The sequence below is a fragment of the Bradysia coprophila genome, chromosome IV (assembly GCF_014529535.1).
Source record: "Bradysia coprophila strain Holo2 chromosome IV, BU_Bcop_v1, whole genome shotgun sequence".
Lineage (NCBI taxonomy): Eukaryota > Metazoa > Arthropoda > Insecta > Diptera > Sciaridae > Bradysia > Bradysia coprophila.
Genome location: NC_050738.1, coordinates 7,484,137 through 7,504,146, shown reverse-complemented (window position 1 = coordinate 7,504,146; position 20,010 = coordinate 7,484,137). Strand labels below are relative to the sequence as shown.

At 37.4% G+C, this 20,010-nt stretch overlaps 1 protein-coding gene across 38 annotated transcripts in view; it reads left to right on the top strand.

The window, feature by feature from the left end:
- Positions 1 to 20,010, top strand: part of LOC119066071 (Down syndrome cell adhesion molecule-like protein Dscam2) — a 139,127-nt gene that overhangs the window by 51,001 nt on the left and 68,116 nt on the right. For 14 of the 38 annotated variants that reach the window (XM_037168342.1, XM_037168302.1, XM_037168308.1 and 11 more), the window contains exons 3-4: positions 9,287 to 9,613; positions 16,658 to 16,834. In XM_037168342.1, coding sequence (XP_037024237.1) covers positions 9,287 to 9,613; positions 16,658 to 16,834 — 504 coding nt within the window. Of the gene's footprint in view, positions 1 to 9,286; positions 9,614 to 13,001; positions 13,164 to 13,304; positions 13,467 to 15,479; positions 15,642 to 16,657; positions 16,835 to 17,050; positions 17,213 to 18,463; positions 18,635 to 20,010 lie in introns of all 38 variants that reach the window. The other 24 variants (XM_037168315.1, XM_037168310.1, XM_037168318.1 and 21 more) reach the window with 6 other exon arrangements.

Sequence of the window (20,010 nt, the reverse complement as noted above, 5' to 3'; positions counted from 1 at the left end):
TCGTCGAGGCCATTTTATGAGAAATGACAAAGTAATATGTACTATAGTATTTTCACACGTATTAAAAAAAAGATGATTCTATTTTTTCACCAAAATTTTCTATCTTAAACTAATGTGAGTCGTATTTTCAATTTGATTTTGATTTTCAAACGTAGTGATTCCCACCCGAAAAACGAGATCTTATCTTTCCTGTAACGAAATTTCTGGAATTACGATCAATTTGACCGCACTCTCGTTTTAGTGTTATGCATCTTCAGTCTCCTTTACTTCAAAATCTCAGATTTATATGAAAAGAAATGGAAATTTGGTCTAAGATGGTCTGTCTCACTATGTTATGATTTGTGGTTTTTATCCCAGATAAGTTTTTTTTCCTGCCATGAAACATGTTCAGAAAATTTTGAACGAGGTACGGTTCACTAGTGAGGACCTCGATTAATATAACATATTAAAACATATTAACAATATTAAGCAGTCAATTAATGGTCTCACCTCTCACATGTCAGGAAAATCATTCATAGGCATTTTAGGTGTAGGCAACAATTTCTATGGGATTTGTTTTTTTTATGGTGGATAGATGCAAGAATATATCAACTGAAGTTTTTGAGGCTCCAGTTTGATTATACGAGTTTTTCCGAATCTTGTGTCTGGGAATGCCTTTCTCATACTTTATATACGATACGAACGCACTTTTTTATACAATTTTGAGTAACTGATCGGTAGCATCAAAAAAACTCCAATGGTGGTATTCCCACTAATCCTTTATATATAAAACATGTCCCGTAAAAGATGTTTAATGCTGTATTAAGCAAGAAATTTGTACTAGACATTGTAGCTCTATGCGATCCAGTCGTAGCTTATGCCTCGTAGGATTTTTCAATTCGTGTGAAAAAATATCCCATGGCGTTAGTTTCCCATAAAATAGTGGTTACGTCAATCTTACTTCTTTCGTCGTCTTTCTGTCACTGACCAATGAACTCAGATTTAGTTGATCAAACTTAGTCGGGTCCGTACGATTCGATTCCCATTTCAGTCGTGGTTTGGTCCTTGGTTTACGAAAGTACTAAAACACGGAGAGAAAACACTGTTATCATTGCGTTAATTAATATTCGCGTGACACATCAAAATTTCCTTTAGAAAGTGTACCAAGTAAGTGAAGTAAGTCAAACCATAATGTGGTGTTTGTAGTTCAGACCGAAGGCAAGGGATGCAACCAACAAGTCAAAATACGTTCTCACAAACCTAGTTTATTTTACTAGGTAGACCTGCCTGTGGAAACGAGTTTCAAAATTAACGTTAGCATAATATGCAGAGTTCCGCGAGGTGCTGCGAGCAAAACATATTTTTCGGTTCACGTTATACATTACACGACCACACTACGGATTCGTTCGTGATAGGATCGACATCTGTCTACACTCAGAACAGATTTAATATTAATTTCAACTACTCAAAATATTTTATGTCCCGCAATTATTGTCTCGGAACTTTTTACTTATTAATAGGGCATTCAGAATTCTGGTCCATTATGGAGGGGAGGCATTCAATCGGAAATATTAGACAATATTATTTTTGAATTAAATAAATTCTTAGAATAAATCCACGGTCAAAAAATGTAGGACAATGGAAGCGGACGACGAACGGATTTATTTTTTGATTTTCGCTTTACCCTCAGACAGTTTGATTTAATTATTTGTAAATTGCTGAAAATAAACAAACCTCTTCATCCGACAAAGGCATCCACGTTAGTTTGCTTGTCGTGCTGTTTTTAAGAATTTATCTCGCGAGCCAACTGTACATTTTTCACCGCGGATTCGGAGTTAACTGTTCGCCATATATTCAATTTCAGAATTGAGTTCAGCAAGATGGCAGCACTTTTCGCTTTTGAATGCTTCGTTCGACGTGATCACTTTTCTGCTTCGTACAGCTTTTTTCGCACCATTCCGCTTTCAACTTTCATGTATTGCATTGCAAACTTGAAACTTGCTGCTTTTCGGAAAGCAGCTCTGCAGCAGTTTGGTCATTTTTAGCTTTCAGCAATGCGATCGTCGCGTAGCCTTCTGTTGTGGCTCGCTCTATTTTTGCTTCGGTTAAAGATTTGAGCAAAAGCTCAACATCGGTCTTTAATCGTCCATTCAATCAGTATTAGCAGCCAGTTCAAGCTTGATTTGTCCTTTGATTGAAGCTGGAGTTTTGGGTGTCGTTTTCGAATTTCAATGACGCGATTATTTCTGTTAGCTATGATTTCCTTTTAGAGATATTACAAATTTGGCTGAGTTCCTTGGACATCATGACATGGTTCATCTGACATATACCGGACCAATCCATTAGTTTCACAAGTGACACAAATCGCACACACTCTTATGAACAACGCAATTGGAAATGACACTTGTCTGCCAGGCTCGAAGCGGAAACGGTACATCCCTGAAAATTTCAAGATTGAACAAAAGATACAAGCTCCTCGTAAAACCAGAAAGACTGCGAACAATCCAAACCGACTGAAGAAGCAGGCAGTTCTGAAAAAAAGTGGTGTTTCGAAAAAAATCTGCAGCTCCGCCAAAACTGAGCTCCCACGAAGACTGCAGCTCCGCAAAGAACTCTAGCTCAGACGAAGACTCCAGCTTAGACGAAGACTCCAGCTCAGACGAAGACTCCAGCTCCGACGAGAACTGCAGCACCGACGAAGACTGCAGCTCCGACGTATGTGCAACTCCAACGAAAGCTGCTGCTCCAAACAAAACTGCAGCTCCAACGAAATCTGCAGCTTTGGAAGAAAACTGCAGCTCCAATGAACACTGTTGCTACAACGAAAACTGCAGCTCCAATGAAAACTGTAGTTTCAACGAATGCTGCAGTTATGTCGAAAACTGCCGCTCTAAGGAAAACTGCAAGCAAACGACAGGAAACTGCAACTCTAAACGTCGCCAAAAAAGCAAAAGCTTCAGAAAAACTGAATTACTCGGTGGCTGGAATTTTAAGCGACTCGTTGTAATATTTTTAATTCATCACAATGAACACGTCCAGTCAGTCAGTCGCTATGTTTTATGAATTCATGTCAGTATTTCTTTTCGATTTATTAGCCACTCTAATTGATGGTTAATATCGCGCTTAAGATTGTTTTACAATTAATTTTTGTTTGATTTTTTAAACCAATCTCGCGGTTAATGATTTTATGTTTAACGCACCTTCGTGCCTTATTTTAATGTATGGTTGCTTTTAATGGATATTAAAAAACTGTGTGCTGAAAACTGGTCATTTAATTTCTTTATAGATTAAATAGATGGGGAACTATGTGCCAAAGAGAAGAGTCTAAACCACAGCCACTATCATCAACATATTTTCTGATCAACACAAGTTTCTCATGTACATGGAATTTCCAAGTAGAGGAAAAAAAGACAAATTACTTTTTTGATGACATAGTTTCCTTGATTCCTATGGAAAAGTGATCGCGGCTCAAACGTTATTTAGATTTTCCTGAAACTTTGCAGCACGAACTAGGGCTTACGGAAGGTTGTATACAATCGCCACGTACCGAGCCGAAGACGTGGTATATAATCCAAATCGTACCAAGGCTGTATACTTTGGGGAGGTCACGCAGATCGCCATTTTATTAGATACGCGGGAACACACCTTTTCCATACAAACAAATTCACCAAAATTGAATTTGTATGGTGTGGTGAATTTTTTTGTATGAAACGTGGTGTGTAACCCGCGTATCTGCATCTGCGTGACCTCCCAAAGTATACAGCCTTGAGAGGTACATATGTTATTTTATCTCGCCTTAGGCTCATGCAATAACTCCCCAAGTGTCTAAATAAACATGTGGACAGAGGTGAATAATCTACTATTAGTCCGTGGTAGGAATAGTATTTTTCATATTACGACGCACTTTTCTCACTTTTCGGGTCCTAGGTACGAAATGTACTATTATTGTCTATCGATCCGGACTAATTTTGTTACTGGAAAATTTCTCAGACTCGAAATGCGTTCATTACATGTTGGGAACATTTTCATAAAATACCAAGTGAATATTCATTGCATGCATATACCAAATGAAATATTGAATTACATGAAATATTGTCTCAACTGAAATCAAAATATTTATTGGTGCCGTTTCTTTTAGTGTCAGTGGCAGTTATATCTGTCAGTATAGACTTAGGGCCAAGTAGTCATACTGAAGTTACAGCGGCCAGGCAGTTATACTGAAATCCCAGGCAGTTATACTGAAACGTCAGGTAGTTATAGTGAACCGCCAGGCAGTTGTACTGAACCGCCAGGTAGTTGTACTGAAACGCCAGTTAGTTATAGTAAACCGCCGGTTAGTTACAGTTAAAACTATAACTGCCTGGCGGTTCACTATAACTGCCTGGCGGTTCAGTCGAACTGCCTGGCGGTTCACTATAACTGCCTGGCTGTTATAATTATAATTATAATTGAACCGCCAGGCAGTTATAGTGAACCGTCAGGCAGTTATAGTGAACCGCCAGACAGTTATAGTGAACCGCCAGGCAGTTATAGTGAACCGCCAGGCAGTTATAGTGAACCGTCAGGCAGTTATAGTGAACCGCCAGGCAGTTATAGTGAACCGCCAGGCAGTTATAGTGAACGCAGGCAGTTATAGTGAACCGCCAGGCAGTTATAGTGAACCGCCAGGCAGTTATAGTGAACCGCCAGGCAGTTATAGTGAACCGCCAGGCAGTTATAGTGAACCGCCAGGCAGTTATAGTGAACCGCCAGGCAGTTATAGTGAACCGCCAGGCAGTTATAGTGAACCGCCAGGCAGTTATAGTGAACCGCCAGGCAGTTATAGTGAACCGCCAGGCAGTTGTAATGAACCGCCAGGCAGTTATACTGAACAGCCAGACAGTTATACTGAACAGCCAGCAGTTATTTTCAACCGCCGGCCAGTTCTTCCGAACCGTCAGGCAGTTGTAATGAACCGCCAGGTAGTTGTAATGAACCGCCAGGTAGTTGTAATGAACCGCCAGGCAGTTATACTGAACAGCCAGCAGTTATTTTCAACCGCCAGCCAGTTCTTCCAAACCGTCAGGCAGTTGTAATGAACCGCCAGGCAGTTGTAATGAACCGCCAGGCAGTTGTAATGAACCGCCAGGCAGTTATACTGAACAGCCAGGCAGTTGTAATGAACCGCCAGGCAGTTATAAAGAACAGCCAGACAGTTATACTGAACAGCCAGCAGTTATTTTCAACCGCCAGCCAGTTCTTCCGAACCGTCAGGCAGTTGTAATGAACTGCCAGGTAGTTGTAATGAACTGCCAGGCAGCTATAATGAACCGCCAGGCAGTTATAATGAACCGCCAGGCAGTTGTAATGAACCGCCAGGCAGTTGTAATGAACCGCCAGGCAGTTGTAATGAACCGCCAGGCAGTTGTAATGAACCGCCAGGCAGTTGTAATGAACCGCCAGGCAGTTGTAATGAACCGCCAGGCAGTTGTAATGAACCGCCAGGCAGTTGTAATGAACCGCCAGGCAGTTGTAATGAACCGCCAGGCAGTTGTAATGAACCGCCAGGCAGTTGTAATGAACCGCCAGGCAGTTGTAATGAACCGCCAGGCAGTTGTAATGAACCGCCAGGCAGTTGTAATGAACCGCCAGGCAGTTGTAATGAACCGCCAGGCAGTTGTAATGAACCGCCAGGCAGTTGTAATGAACCGCCAGGCAGTTATACTGAACAGCCAGACAGTTATACTGAATAGCCAGACAGTTATTTTCAACCGCCAGCCAGTTCTTCCCAACCGCCAGGCAGTTGTAATGAACCGCCAGGCAGTTGTAATGAACAGCCAGGCAGTTGTAATGAACCGCCAGGCAGTTGTAATGAACCGCCAGGCAGTTGTAATGAACCGCCAGGCAGTTGTAATGAACCGCCAGGCAGTTGTAATGAACCGCCAGGCAGTTGTAATGAACCGCCAGGCAGTTGTAATGAACCGCCAGGCAGTTATACTGAACAGTCAGACAGTTATACTGAACAGTCAGACAGTTATACTGAACAGCCAGCAGTTATTTTCAACCGCCAGCCAGTTCTTCCGAACCGCCTGGCAGTTGTAATGAACCGCCAGGCAGTTGTAATGAACCGCCAGGCAGTTGTAATGAACCGCCAGGCAGTTGTAATGAACCGCCAGGCAGTTGTAATGAACCGCCAGGCAGTTGTAATGAACCGCCAGGCAGTTGTAATGAACCGCCAGGCAGTTGTAATGAACCGCCAGGCAGTTATACTGAACAGTCAGACAGTTATACTGAACAGCCAGCAGTTATTTTCAACCCAGCAGTTTCAACCGCCAGCCAGTTCTTCGAACCGTCAGGCAGTTGTAATGAACCGCCAGGCAGTTATAATGAACCGCCAGGCAGTTATAATGAACCGCCAGGCAGTTATAATGAACCGCCAGGCAGTTATAATGAACCGCCAGGCAGTTATAATGAACCGCCAGGCAGTTATAATGAACCGCCAGGCAGTTGTAATGAACCGCCAGGCAGTTGTAATGAACCGCCAGGCAGTTGTAATTAACCGCCAGGCAGTTGTAATGAACCGCCAGGCAGTTGTAATGAACCGCCAGGCAGTTGTAATGAACCGCCAGGCAGTTGTAATGAACCGCCAGGCAGTTGTAATGAACCGCCAGGCAGTTGTAATGAACCGCCAGGCAGTTGTAATGAACCGCCAGGCAGTTGTAATGAACCGCCAGGCAGTTGTAATGAACCGCCAGGCAGTTGTAATGAACCGCCAGGCAGTTGTAATGAACCGCCAGGTAGTTGTAATGAACCGCCAGGTAGTTGTAATTAACCGCCAGGCAGTTGAAATCAACCGCCAGGCAGTCATATCGGACTGTCAGGCAGTCATATCGAACTGCACAGTCATATCGAACACTGCCAGGTAATCACCAGGTTTCATATGAAGACCGTCCTCGAATATAAAGTACACAAAGAAAAGGTCCTCAAATTAAAGCATAAAAAAATGTTTGTCCGATCACTAATACATGTCCGGAGACTGGTACCGTCACATTATTATCAAATCTATTACATCTTCTAATCCAAGTATTTTGAACTGATTAACACAATATCTTTTACTTTTTTATTATTTTTGATTATAAGTCGGTATTAGCTAGAGTTCATCGATTTTTTCGAAACATTATTTCATCGTACTCAGTACAATAGTTTATATTCCCCGTAGCTAAACTACAATTACAATAAAAACCAAACAAAAACATAAAATCATCGATTTATGGTCACAATGCAAAGAGTAAACTGTTTAATTGTGTCACTATATATCAAGACAATGCTCGACTTTAGTTTAAAAATGTATTTTACCTATCGCTTACACCTGTTGATATTTGAATATTGTAAAGTTTCTTGAACTGGTTGAATGTTAGCACAAGAAGTTTTTATGCAAACAGAAACTATACGCTACACTAACATGTATACGCAAGTTCCGAAATGACGTTGCAAGACCATCAGTGTATTCTACATGGTATCATTTTTAGTATAATCTGTGAATGATAAGATGCATACTAAGCAATATGATAACGCAAAAACTTTCTCAATTTAGATCATCTCTCACTAATTATTATTTGAACACAGCGATTCACTTTATATCTGTATACAGCTGAGTAGCATAAAAACGTAACTAAACAATACAGAGAGAAAATGTCTCTTCTATAAATATCCAACAAGTACATTGAAGGAGTTGTATTTTGCTTTCCACTAGATGTGTTATTAAGAATTCAAATTTAGGTCACGTACAACAAGCAAAGAGTTGTTAGTTATATCGCGATTAATGCATTATATTGATTCAAAATTGTTTGTCATTTAAAAGCCGAACTTTAACCGAAAATTTCGTATTATAAAATTCGGTGGCGTCGCTTAACACTTTTTCAGTATTTAGCAAACTTTACCTTTGCGATATATGCAAATAAGTCGTCAGCGATCGGAGAATATTTATTTATTTGGCGTTAAACAACGGACTAGGTTATTAGTTGGATCAATAAAATCAGGTTTGATAGGAAGTAGCTTAACGAAATTTGTTTGAAATTATCACTTCGTTCATACTCAAAGTTTCATTGACTTAGATAGATGTTAAATTGGAGATTATGAAGAACAATGCACGGTATAATGACCCAATTGCTGATAAAAAATTGTCGTGTCTCATTTTTTCCATTCTTTTATGCAACGAAGTGATGGAATATTCTCGTCTAATAAATGCATCACATAAATATGCATCACAAAGTTGACGAATATTAAACCCACGTACACGCTTGAAGGGTTTTATTGCAGGAATGTGTGTAAATGAATGAAATAAAAGATGAATATACCTAGTTTGAGGCGTATAAAAAAACACTTTTGGATTATACAATTTAAAGAGACCTTTTCCCTCAATTGTACACAACCAGAAAAGCAAATAAAAATTTTCTTCGAAGAACCTTTTTATTTCGAACTTACCTTTTTATAATTTTATAGCATCGTACAGCTCGTTATAATAAAACTCGCGGCAAAAAAAGACAAATGACATTGTGACTCGTTATATATGACGGTGGTGGTAGTTGTCGAGTTGTCTACTACTTATAGTCAATCTGAAAACATATCAAATAATGCTTGCGATGTATGATTGTGTCGAGTTAACAAAACGTTATCCGTAAATCCGTGTCATCTCTTAGAAGAATATTGGATGTTCTTCAAACACATTTTTGTATTGATTTCTCTACCAGTAGACAAAGGTTCGACTCATAGATGTTATAGGAAGTGAAGGGAATGTTAATTCAAAATAACAAAAACTGAAATAATTTGGAAATATTACGTGAGTTCCATGCACCTCCGTCCAATTACATATTCTAAGTTGCGTCACTTCACACACAAAAAAGAAACTATTTTGTGTCAGAGTCTTTCTTCGAAGAAAACACAGAATGTTATTTCGACGTACAAAGGTTATTTTGTTCGGTTATCGTCATCATCTTTTCATAAAAACAAGACAAACAAAATAAATGTGGCACGTTGGTAGGCAAACTTGTAAAGTTTCAATCTATTCATCAACACGCCATCCTTTAATGTGTACTTCAAAGTGTGTTCCTCAATTAAAATGTTTTCTTCAACTGGCTTTATTTCTATTATACCTTTTGACTGTCGATGCGAGGTGTACGATTTATACATCAGCGAACATTAAGAGAGAGAGTGAAAGAGATGTTAGACTACTTGCTAATTAGCAGACTCTCGTCAGGCTGCAAATTTTTCATTTATAAGAATTATGAATCTACTTCAATCAATTCAAACAAATATTTATCATCACCAGGTTCAACTGCAAACACTGAAGCTGACACCAAAGGACCGATGTTCTTAAAGGAGCCAATAAATCGTATAGACTTTTCGAATTCCACCGGATCTGTTGTCGAATGTCGAGCGAGTGGCAATCCAGCACCGGAAATCATATGGGTTCGTAGTGACGGAACGGCCGTTGGTGATGTACCTGGATTACGACAAGTCTTAAGCAACGGAAATCTGGTATTTCCACCGTTTCGCGCCGAAGACTATCGTCAAGAGGTGCATGCTCAAGTGTACGCTTGTCTTGCCAAAAATCAATTCGGATCAATTATATCGCGGGATGTGAATGTCCGAGCTGGTGAGTGAAACGGTTTCTTTTTTGTTAAATTTTCAAAACCATATTTTTGCAGGAATTTTGACAAGGCGCAATTATTGTTGTCTGACATTGTGTCGGATATATGTTAACATTACATTTGATTAAATGCGATTAAATTCCGAAACGAAGGGCACACCTCTATACAGGAAAAAATTGCTAGAATTCCGACCGTTAATACATCGGTTAGTGTGATTAAATAAAAATGCTCCGACACTTTTATATATTATGTTGAACACAATAACTGCGCCTTCTCATCAAAATCAAAATGTAATTCTCTACAAGTACACTGCAGATGTGTGAAATTCAATCCATCATTGAGAATTTCGTATGTAAAACATGACGAGTATACGCATCACAAGCTGAGTGCATACAGAATTTGTGTTTGTAGACAGCCAAATTATACATACATTTTATGTTATACACTATGTCTGACACATGATTTCAAATTAAAATCGCGACGATCACACAACTATATGAATAACAATTTCAGTATAATGAATGCTGAGTGTATTGTGGAGTTGTTGGAGTACGAAGAATCGTTTTGTCCTGAACAATCTTTTTTTGGTGACGGTGATAGTCTTCGTGATGGTGACTTTGATGATGCTTATACCGGATATTTATTAAATCTCGTCGACTAATTTCGCATAGTTCTATGCGCGTCTCATTTCTTATAAATTGCTTCGAGGGATTCTTTTGCAAAACAGACTACCGAAATCGGACGCATTTTCCAGTGGAATTTTCTATATGTGCCCAGAAGGGTGTTCGACCCTTGAAGCCAAAACCACATTCAAAAAAATTCTTCGAAGCTTGTGTGGCTAGTGGGAGGTGATCAAAAACCGAAAACATCCACTTTTCTCACAGAAATTTCTCAAGGTACACGAAACGTACATTGTCATGTGGGGTGCCATTCGAACGGTAATTTTATATAGTTTCAGGGCAAATAGAGCCTTACAGAATATCTGGTAATATCTGCGATGAAATATGAGCACTTAAACATTTCAAATTCTCATTTTTCATTGTAGATGCTTTCAAAGCCTCATAAAACCTGAGTTGCCTTGAAACAATATAAAATTACCTTTTAAATGACACCCCACACGACCATGTACGTTTCATATACCTCGAAAAATTTCTGTAAGAAAAGTGCAAGGTTTCAGTCGATTTCGGTTGAAAGCTTCAACTGCACATATCTCAGATTGGATGAATTTTAAACCCAATAAGACCCTATTTGCCTCGAAAAAACATGCAATTACCTTTTTTGCAATTTCCTCATTTTCTGTTTTTGATTACCTCCCATTAGTCACACAAACCTCGAAGAATTTTTATGAAGTGGTTTTGGCCTCCAGGGCTTCTGGGCACATATAAAAAAATCCACTGGAAAATGCGTCCGATTTCCGTACGCTGTTTTTCAAAAAAAATCCCTCTCACGAGAATGTTGTGTATAGTTTATCCAGATGCCACCAACTTATTCATCGTTGAAAAAATCTACTGTAAAGCTTAGTTTCCACTCACTCCGTTTACGCTCCGTTTGCACTCCGTTTACTAATTAAACAATAAAAAAGAGGCGTGGTTTAGCTAAACGGAGCGTAAACGGCATAAGAGGAAACTAAGCTTAAAAGTTCGTTGCTCAAACAAATTCAACTGCATCAATTTGAAAAATGTTCGTTAACCGTTCAGTGTTATTAGAATGACATCATCACTCGGTTCTGCTTTTTGATTTTATTTAAAACTTGTCTCTCAGTGGTTTTTTTTCGCAGTCATTAACATAATGCGTGCTCGTCGCTACATTTCCTTTACAGACAAATGAGGATTTTTATTTTCGTGAATTCGTTTGCTTTTAACAAATTTTATTTGCTCGGTTGTATGTTACTGTTCTTGTTACTGTCACAGTAACCAAATCAATCAGTAGTGACGGACGGATGTTCAAACGATTGTAAGATTGAAGTCAATTGAGATATTGTATTGATTTTTCGTCACTTTCTCCCATTACATCGACTAGCTAAACATAAAAACATTGATCGCGTGTCGCCCGTCATTGTTGGTCATTGCAATCAACCACATTACATTAAAGAACGAACACGCTACCGAGAATAACATTGATTTTCTATTACTTCATTAATAACAACATTCCATGATGCATCAATTATTAACCGTATCCATTAATAGAAAACAGAAAGCAACACATACAACCAAATTGGTTAATCGTGCATTTAGATACTCGCTGGTGGAATTAATTAAAATATTCTGTGGATTAATGAGTAATTGATATTGGACTTTGTACATTATATACAACCTCACTCCAGCGCCGTTTTATTCGTCTTCACCATATGTTTATAGTTGTGATTGATGATCGTTCTGACTCATAAATTATGATCTTATTGATCAATTTATGGCTATAATGTATGAATGACAATTACCTCATACGTCTGCTAACGATGGAATGAGTTTTCTATGATAGGTTATGACAACTGTAACGGGCTTAGTCAGTCTGACTATACAAAAAACAAATGGGATAATTAATTATAACAATTGTAAACGGTAAAATTTAACTATAATATGACTGTGCGACAATTTCTGCGCATATAATGACCATAATAAATGATAACCACAGGACATAATGTTATTGTTTTGCGTAAAAAGTAAAACAATCAAAGAATGATTTTCCATTTTCGTGTGGACAAAGTCAATTAACATCGCACAATTACCAAATTGGTGTCCTCAAAACAACAGTTTTTATTTGTCTTTTCACCGTAAAAAAGTGATTAAAATCTGAGAAATTAAATTATTTAAAATTAGTCAGACATGTACCACGTAAAATTTTCATTTCAATCACGAGGACCATGCGCCTAAAATAGCTATTTTCCTTTACTAGGGAGGGAAAATGGACTTTCCGTCCCTAGGGGAAAGTCTTTCGGAAGGAAAACGTCATACTACACTCGGGAAATAATTTGATATTTCGTAGCACGATCTGGATATCAAATTCCTTCCCTTGTATAGTAATATACTATACCTTCAGACGTGGTTTTCCACTTCACACAACATTATCGTCCGGTTTGAGGAGATATTGTAAGGTCAAGGTGTTTCTTCGTTATTTATTAGGATATAAACATCTTCTTGACAGATACAAAGTTAATCATTTTCAACCGAATTTTGTGTTCTAATAGTCGTCCAGTCACGTAGATCGTTTTAAAATATATTTTTTTTGGTCTTTTGATTGACATTTTTCTACGAAATCATGGAAAAAGAATTTGTTTCTCAAATTAAATGGGAGAGACTGAGTGAGAGACTATGATTTACTTTCCAAACTTAATTTATACAAATTAAAATATTCCTCTACTCAAATTCTCTTACTCATGGTCATTTTTGGTAACAGTGGTAACACAATCTTACGAAGCTGATGCAAGCAAAGAGCACGTTATTCGTGGAAATGCGGCAATTATTCGTTGCTCGATTCCCTCATTCAATGCCGATTTCGTTAATGTTATATCTTGGCACAGTGATCAAGATGAAAGTTACTATCCTGGAACAGATTATGGTTTGTAGCTAAAACTACCGTAAATTGTCCATTTCCACTCCACGCCATTCATTGATTAGAAAACTGAACATTAAATTTATATTTTCGTCCAATAAAACGCCGTCTTTAGTTGATTTAACCGTATAATTTCCTAATTAATAGTGGTCGCTCAACACTACGACACTGATGTGAACAAGGCATATGTTATTCGGGGCAATGCAGGCATTCTGAAATGCGAGATTCCTTCCTATATAATAGATTTCGTGCATGTTGTTTCCTGGCATACCGATAAGGAAGAAAGTTTTTTCCCAGGAACTGAATACGGTTTGTTCATCCGTAACACCACCAAGCGTAGTGTTTCATATAAGTTTGCAAAGTGAAAGAGAATCCCATTGAACCAGTTTTCGATTTTGTTTGTCATCATTTATCGATTTTTAATTCCATTCGTCGCTCCAATGTGCTATATGTGCTCACATACATACCATTTTATCCAATTAAAAACAATGAAATATTCGGCTTCATATTTCATTTTTTATGTTCAACACAAATAATAAACACACATAGCCAACGACTGATATACCACAGAGATGAAGTGGCTGTCCATTTTCATAATACATTCTATTTATATATTCATTTCAACCAATAAAACCACTTAAAACAAAGAGTTATAAATATTTCTTTTGATATAAAAAACAAAATTGTACACAAAGGCCGGGAGTATACATGTTTCTATTACTAATTAATCGGAAGTGCTATCGTCTCAGCATAATCACGATTAAATTAAGGCATAAATCCATTTAATATCTCAAAAACCTGACCGACACCATTGTTGAAAATAATAAAAACAAATTTATGAAGTTGATGCGCTTAAATATAATATGAATGCAACAAAAGAATTAAGAGGCCGCACTTCTTACTATAACGTTCACCGCAATGAAATTGAAATTTCGTTCGTAACATTTAGAACCAGTCGCAACCAAGCGAATTTATACAAACAGATTTGAGAAAGAAGTTTAAATTTGTTAGTTACAACTTTAACCTAGTATAGTTTACACATCCATAGAACTATATGAATCAGAAGTGAGGACCAAGAACTATACGAATCATGGTCTTTAACGACAACAGCATAAATTTCGCAGCTTTCGTGTTGTACTAAATGCTATAGGTCATTGTGGTTGCTTTATATTAGTCAAAAAAGAGCTTTGGTCAGCAAGAACATATCACATTCAGTAGAATATTTGAAGGCAATATTTCCTATTTAACCATATGTTAAAAGCAGCTATTTATCTTCATGAGTATCTAATTCACACAACATTATCGTTTCGGTGAAAAGAGGTACAAATTGAAGATGTTCTCTGTTAGCTATTTAGTTGAATGTGAATTTATTGTTGACATAGAAATGGTTAGTACTTTTTAACCGAATTATAGTTGCGATAGTCGCGGACGCGACGTCACGTATACATTTTATTCGCTGTGAATACATTCTCATGCATAAAACATACGTACCATGTTATAGGTTTTGTAGCTACCATATCAGTTGCCCCTTTGTGGATGGTCACATATTACGTGACGCAAGTGGAGATCCCTCAAACTGTCTACCCAAATCAGAAAAAAACCCTTGCAATGTTGCGCTGTTCAATAACCTCGTATAACTTTGATTAGAATACTAAAACGTGTTACGCAACGCGTACCCCTTTGAACAAAGAAAACTACGTGTCGATGATGAGGCTATGACCCAGAAACAAAGAGACATTTTTTATGCACCTATCCGGCTCTATTGAACCTTTAGAAGAACTGTTGGAATTAAAGCCTGCAGTGATTTTTTGCAGAATAGATAGAGAATGGCTAACCGTATCCGAAGGAGGTAACTGGAAGTTAACGAAGCACAATGGACCCGAGGAGTCGTTTTTAAAGACGTTTTAGATTTTTCAATTTTAACTCTTGGTTTAACTCCACTTAACGGTATTTTGTAAAAAATATTCGTTCAACAATATACACAAAACCAACCAACGTAAATTCTTTAAAATATTTCGCGATCTGTTTTCTCCCCTTGGGTGTATTATTCGATTTAAATAAAACGAAATTGGGTGAAATAACCATTAATATAATATATGATGCTCATTCTGTCGGCCCTATTTAAATCTAAATCAGCATTACTAACTAATGAGACCCAGTATAAAGGGCAATTCAGCAGAAAATCATTTTCCCCGAATAATATGAAAAATGTTTTTAAATAAAATGCTAACTGAAAATGGTGATGTGATTGTGAGAGTCCCATTCAAAATATTTTTACTCAAATGCCATTACCTGATTCTGTAATAATGTTTTTGCAATCAGTTGTCAATCAATTCTACGAAGCTGAAATCATGACAGAATACGTGATCCGAGGTAACACAGCCATATTGAAGTGTTCGATACCCTCCTTTATGGGAGACTATGTACGCGTGGAGTCTTGGATCGACGAAACGAATACCGTGCTGGCGACCTCTGATAATTACGGTGTGAATTTTAATTAGTTATTATACTCGAAATTATCCAATTCCTTTCCACATTATTCTGTCCGTATAAATACGGTCATTGTACATCCGTTCAAAATACACTTGTAACTTGTCGCGTAGACCTTGGATCCATTTTTATTATTATTATTATTACATTTTGATGGTATGTAATATCTTCATATAACTTAATTTTGTGCTGTTTTTTTCTTCTTTATCTGATTGAAACACGCAGTTGGAATTTTTTGATAATTCCCCATATATATCAAAAGAGGTGAACGAAATTGTCATTGAGGGAAATGCCATCGTATTAATTGGTTCGATATTTCGATGGGAAAATAATGTTAGTTCAGTTTTGATCGTCTGATACTCAGGTCAAAATTTTGGCTTTGGTTACCAAGTGGATGGTTTGTAGATCATCGGAACAATCTTACTTATTAGGCCGGTTACTACGTCAGCGCTAATCGTAACAGGTTATCGTTGCTTTTTATAAAAAGTGACAAATTGATCCAAATTGTTGCTTTCAACTACAATTCCCCGAGAGGTGCCGCACTTCTTGGACTAAATGGACTGAATCGTATGGGACCAAATGTGACTAGCCCATCTAGGGGATGTCTATCTTCAATTTAGTTCACCTAATTCGATACGATTTAAACCCATTTTGCCACACTGATACCCATTTATTCTGATCGTGATCTAGTATAGTCCAAGAAGTGCGGCACCCTTCGTAATTCCCTAGCAATTAAAAACAACGAATCAAACAATTTTTTAAACATTTTTTATCAGCTAAGTTAAACCTCAGAGCGATTATCGTACGTATGATTACCATAGTATGTCGATGGTTATTTTATCATATACCACTGATAGAATTCGTTGGTCGTACGTCAGCGAAGGGAAAATAATTTAAATATTTACTAACATAATGTCCATTTGTATTCAATTGCAAAAAGACGATTTTTAATAGAATTGAAGAAAATGTAAGGTGAAATAGTAGATAATGTAAATACACAAAAATTATAGTGGTTCACCAGTTCTATCAATCGGAAGTAAATAACGAGTATGTTATCCGTGGTAATTCAGCTGTTCTTCGTTGCTCGATCCCCTCCTTTGTGGGTGACTACGTTACTGTATTATCATGGCAAGATGAAAATGGAAACTTGTACGGATCGCTAGACGATAATTCAAAAGACAATTTTGGTACGGGAAACGATTCAATTTTTCTTCCCCGAATATCTTTTACGTCCTTTTCCTAAATTGTTTTATTACACCACTTACCGACTATCAGGATTTTGAATTAAAACTGCAACGTTTACGAGGCATAATTCATCAGATTTTTATTTTAATAAAAATATAATTCGTATTCACTGTTCTACTCCATTAGATAATAATTTTGCGCTCGAATTAATTTCACAGTTGTCAATCAATATTATGAAGCCGAAGTGGTTTCCGAATACGTTATCAAAGGGAATACGGCCGTTTTAAAATGCAATATACCATCGTTTGCTGATTTTGTGAAGGTCGAAGCATGGGTTGCAAGTGACGGTACCGAATTTCTACCTAGTGACAGCGACTTCGGTTTGTACACAAATAAATACTGAGTCCTGTCCTGCACAAATTTTTCATTATATTTTCCTACCGATTATGGAAGCAGTGCGTTAGTTTTGGAAATCGAAGTAAAGTCGTACATTGATGATGGAATTGTTTTCGACAGTATTGGCCTTACAGCTTTAATTTGTACAAATTTATCTCAACGATTGATGCAAAATTAGTTCACTCTCACTAAATCTTAGCGACAAAACTAACAATTAAATTTCCAATGGTTCAACAATCAAGCTCGTGCTATTGATGAATTTGTACTACGCGACATACGGCAACACTAAATTCTAACTGATTACGGAACCTGAATTAATGCAGATCGCGCTGAAAACAACTGCAGATCGCGGACCGCAAGCATATTACGAATATTTTTATCGAATCTGTTACTTCTTTTGATCTAAATGTGTTCAAATGTTTAAAACAAAATCTTTTACTTCACTAAATAATGTTCGTTTTACAATTATAAGATCACATTATCTGTAATGCATCGCAAATTTTTGTCGTTCTTGTCGGTAACAGATAAACTATTCGTCTCCTGAGCTGTCATTTATCATCTGATGCAAGTGATGGAAAAGTTCAACACAAATTAAGACTTCCATCCGCTATCAATAACATCGCGAAGCAAGTTGCATTGGTGTCCAGTACAATAGGTTCAAACAATGGCCGTCTATTTCGCTGCATCGGTTCGAATGTTACCCTTAAGAATTCTCATAGTCATCTATATTTGACCAACTAGATTTTAGTAGAACAAATTGTTGAACTCATAAATCTAAGATCTTACAACTCGAAATTTGCAATATAAATAGGGACAATTTCTTACCATCTTTAAAATCTATAACAAAGCGCCTAGCAGGGTAATAGAGGTTTTTACACGTCAAATAGAGTAGTTTTTTTATACTAATAATACCATTAGCAGCCCTAATGGTAATTTTGCAATGACATTATGAAAAAAAAGGTATGGAAATATTCGCATACTTCGATTAAAGTACTACTTTATTTTTTTCTATTACCCTGCCAGGTGCTTTGTCTATAATATAAATGTCCCTCCAGCCGTATGACACTTTGAAGACTACCTAACTGTACACCAGAAATATACTAATAACTCACATAAAAGCAATTTCTTACAAAGGTTTTTATGTTTCAAAATTATTATATTTATCACAACTGGAAGACACAATTTAAAATCGTGATTTTTCTTTTCTTTTCTTTTTATCTGGTTGAAATGCGCAGCGGTATCTCAATTCTACATATCAGAAGCTGAGAATGAATATGTCATTAAGGGAAATGCTGCAGTTATGAAATGTAAAATTCCAAGCTTTGTTGCAGATTATGTTTACATCGATGCCTGGGTCAATGTTGACGATGGCACTGAACTTACAGTTAATTCGTCATCGTCGTATGGTTAGATTTGTCATAAAAATATATCAAATATCACCCGATCCAGATCCTAGAACTTATTATTCGACAAATCTTTTTTGAAACACGTCGACCAATTCGAACATTTTACAAAATTAAATGCAAATTTTCATTCCTTGATTTTAATAGTTGTAATTCAATCGTATGAAGCAGAAGCTGACAATGAATATGTCATTCGAGGATATTCGGCTTTTATGACCATAATATAAGGATTCGGGGTAGTATGTCAATCTCTCCATCATATAAATAACGAAATGAAGTTATGAAGAATGTCCAACAGCCGCTTTTCGCAACCCTGGTACTTGAATGTCTGTTTGACCCATAAAAATGACAAAGTTAATCTTGTTGTTGCATACGAATGTCTTGCAGTTCATTGTAGTTCTCCGATCCATTCATTCGCAGGTATTGCAGCGCTACCATTATATAGGCAATTACTTTAGACAAGTGACCTTTATCACATTAAATGACAGTATCCCGATACGTCCACGTACTAAGAGATATTATCGAATTACCACAAACGTGGTCATAACCGCCAGGCATCCAACACTTTTTGTTTCATCATATTTGTCTCCATTTTGTTGTGATAAGGGTGGTCTTTGTGACTGCATTTGTTGGGCAGCGGTACTCGAAGCGTCAGTTTTTGCCGTAGTTATGTTCTACATTTAAGAGATAATATCCTGTGAATGTCTTGGATTGTCTTTAATTGCTCCATGACATTAGAAAAAGCGTTTGCAATTATTATCTAGTCAAAACCTTATCACGAATGAATTGCTCGTCGTGCAGCAAACCAAACCAAACAGGCTCGATGACCACAACGAAAATCACTTCTTCTCTGTAAATTCCCCATCGTCGATGTAATCGTATGTCCTTTGCTGCACAACATCGTTTATAAACTCTGTGAATTTCGCATATTTGTTGCAGTATTGCAGTGGCTACCCTCATATTGTAATTTAAAATTCGGAATGGTGTCACTTTCGTTATATGCTCTTCCGGACATCGAATTTCGTTGGTGACTTGCCCGCTGATAGTCCAATGTTTTCCGGTTTTGTTTGAAAAGTTGGATGGTCTAGATGACTACATCCGAATATGATGGTCCAATGTGTGCTTGTTAGAATTGCAAAACAACGTTTGCCCTGACAAAATGAAAGCAATCGATTCGTCGAGGTATGGCCACATAAAGAATTAGCGATTAGTCTACCTTGTAGTTGTATACGAATGTTTAAAAGCGCTACAAATCTACATGCAATTATTCTCTAGTGAAAACCTTATCACGAATGAATTGCTCGTCGTGCAGCAAACCAAACCAAACAGGCTCGATGACCACAACGAAAATCACTTCTTCTCTGTAAATTCCCCATAAC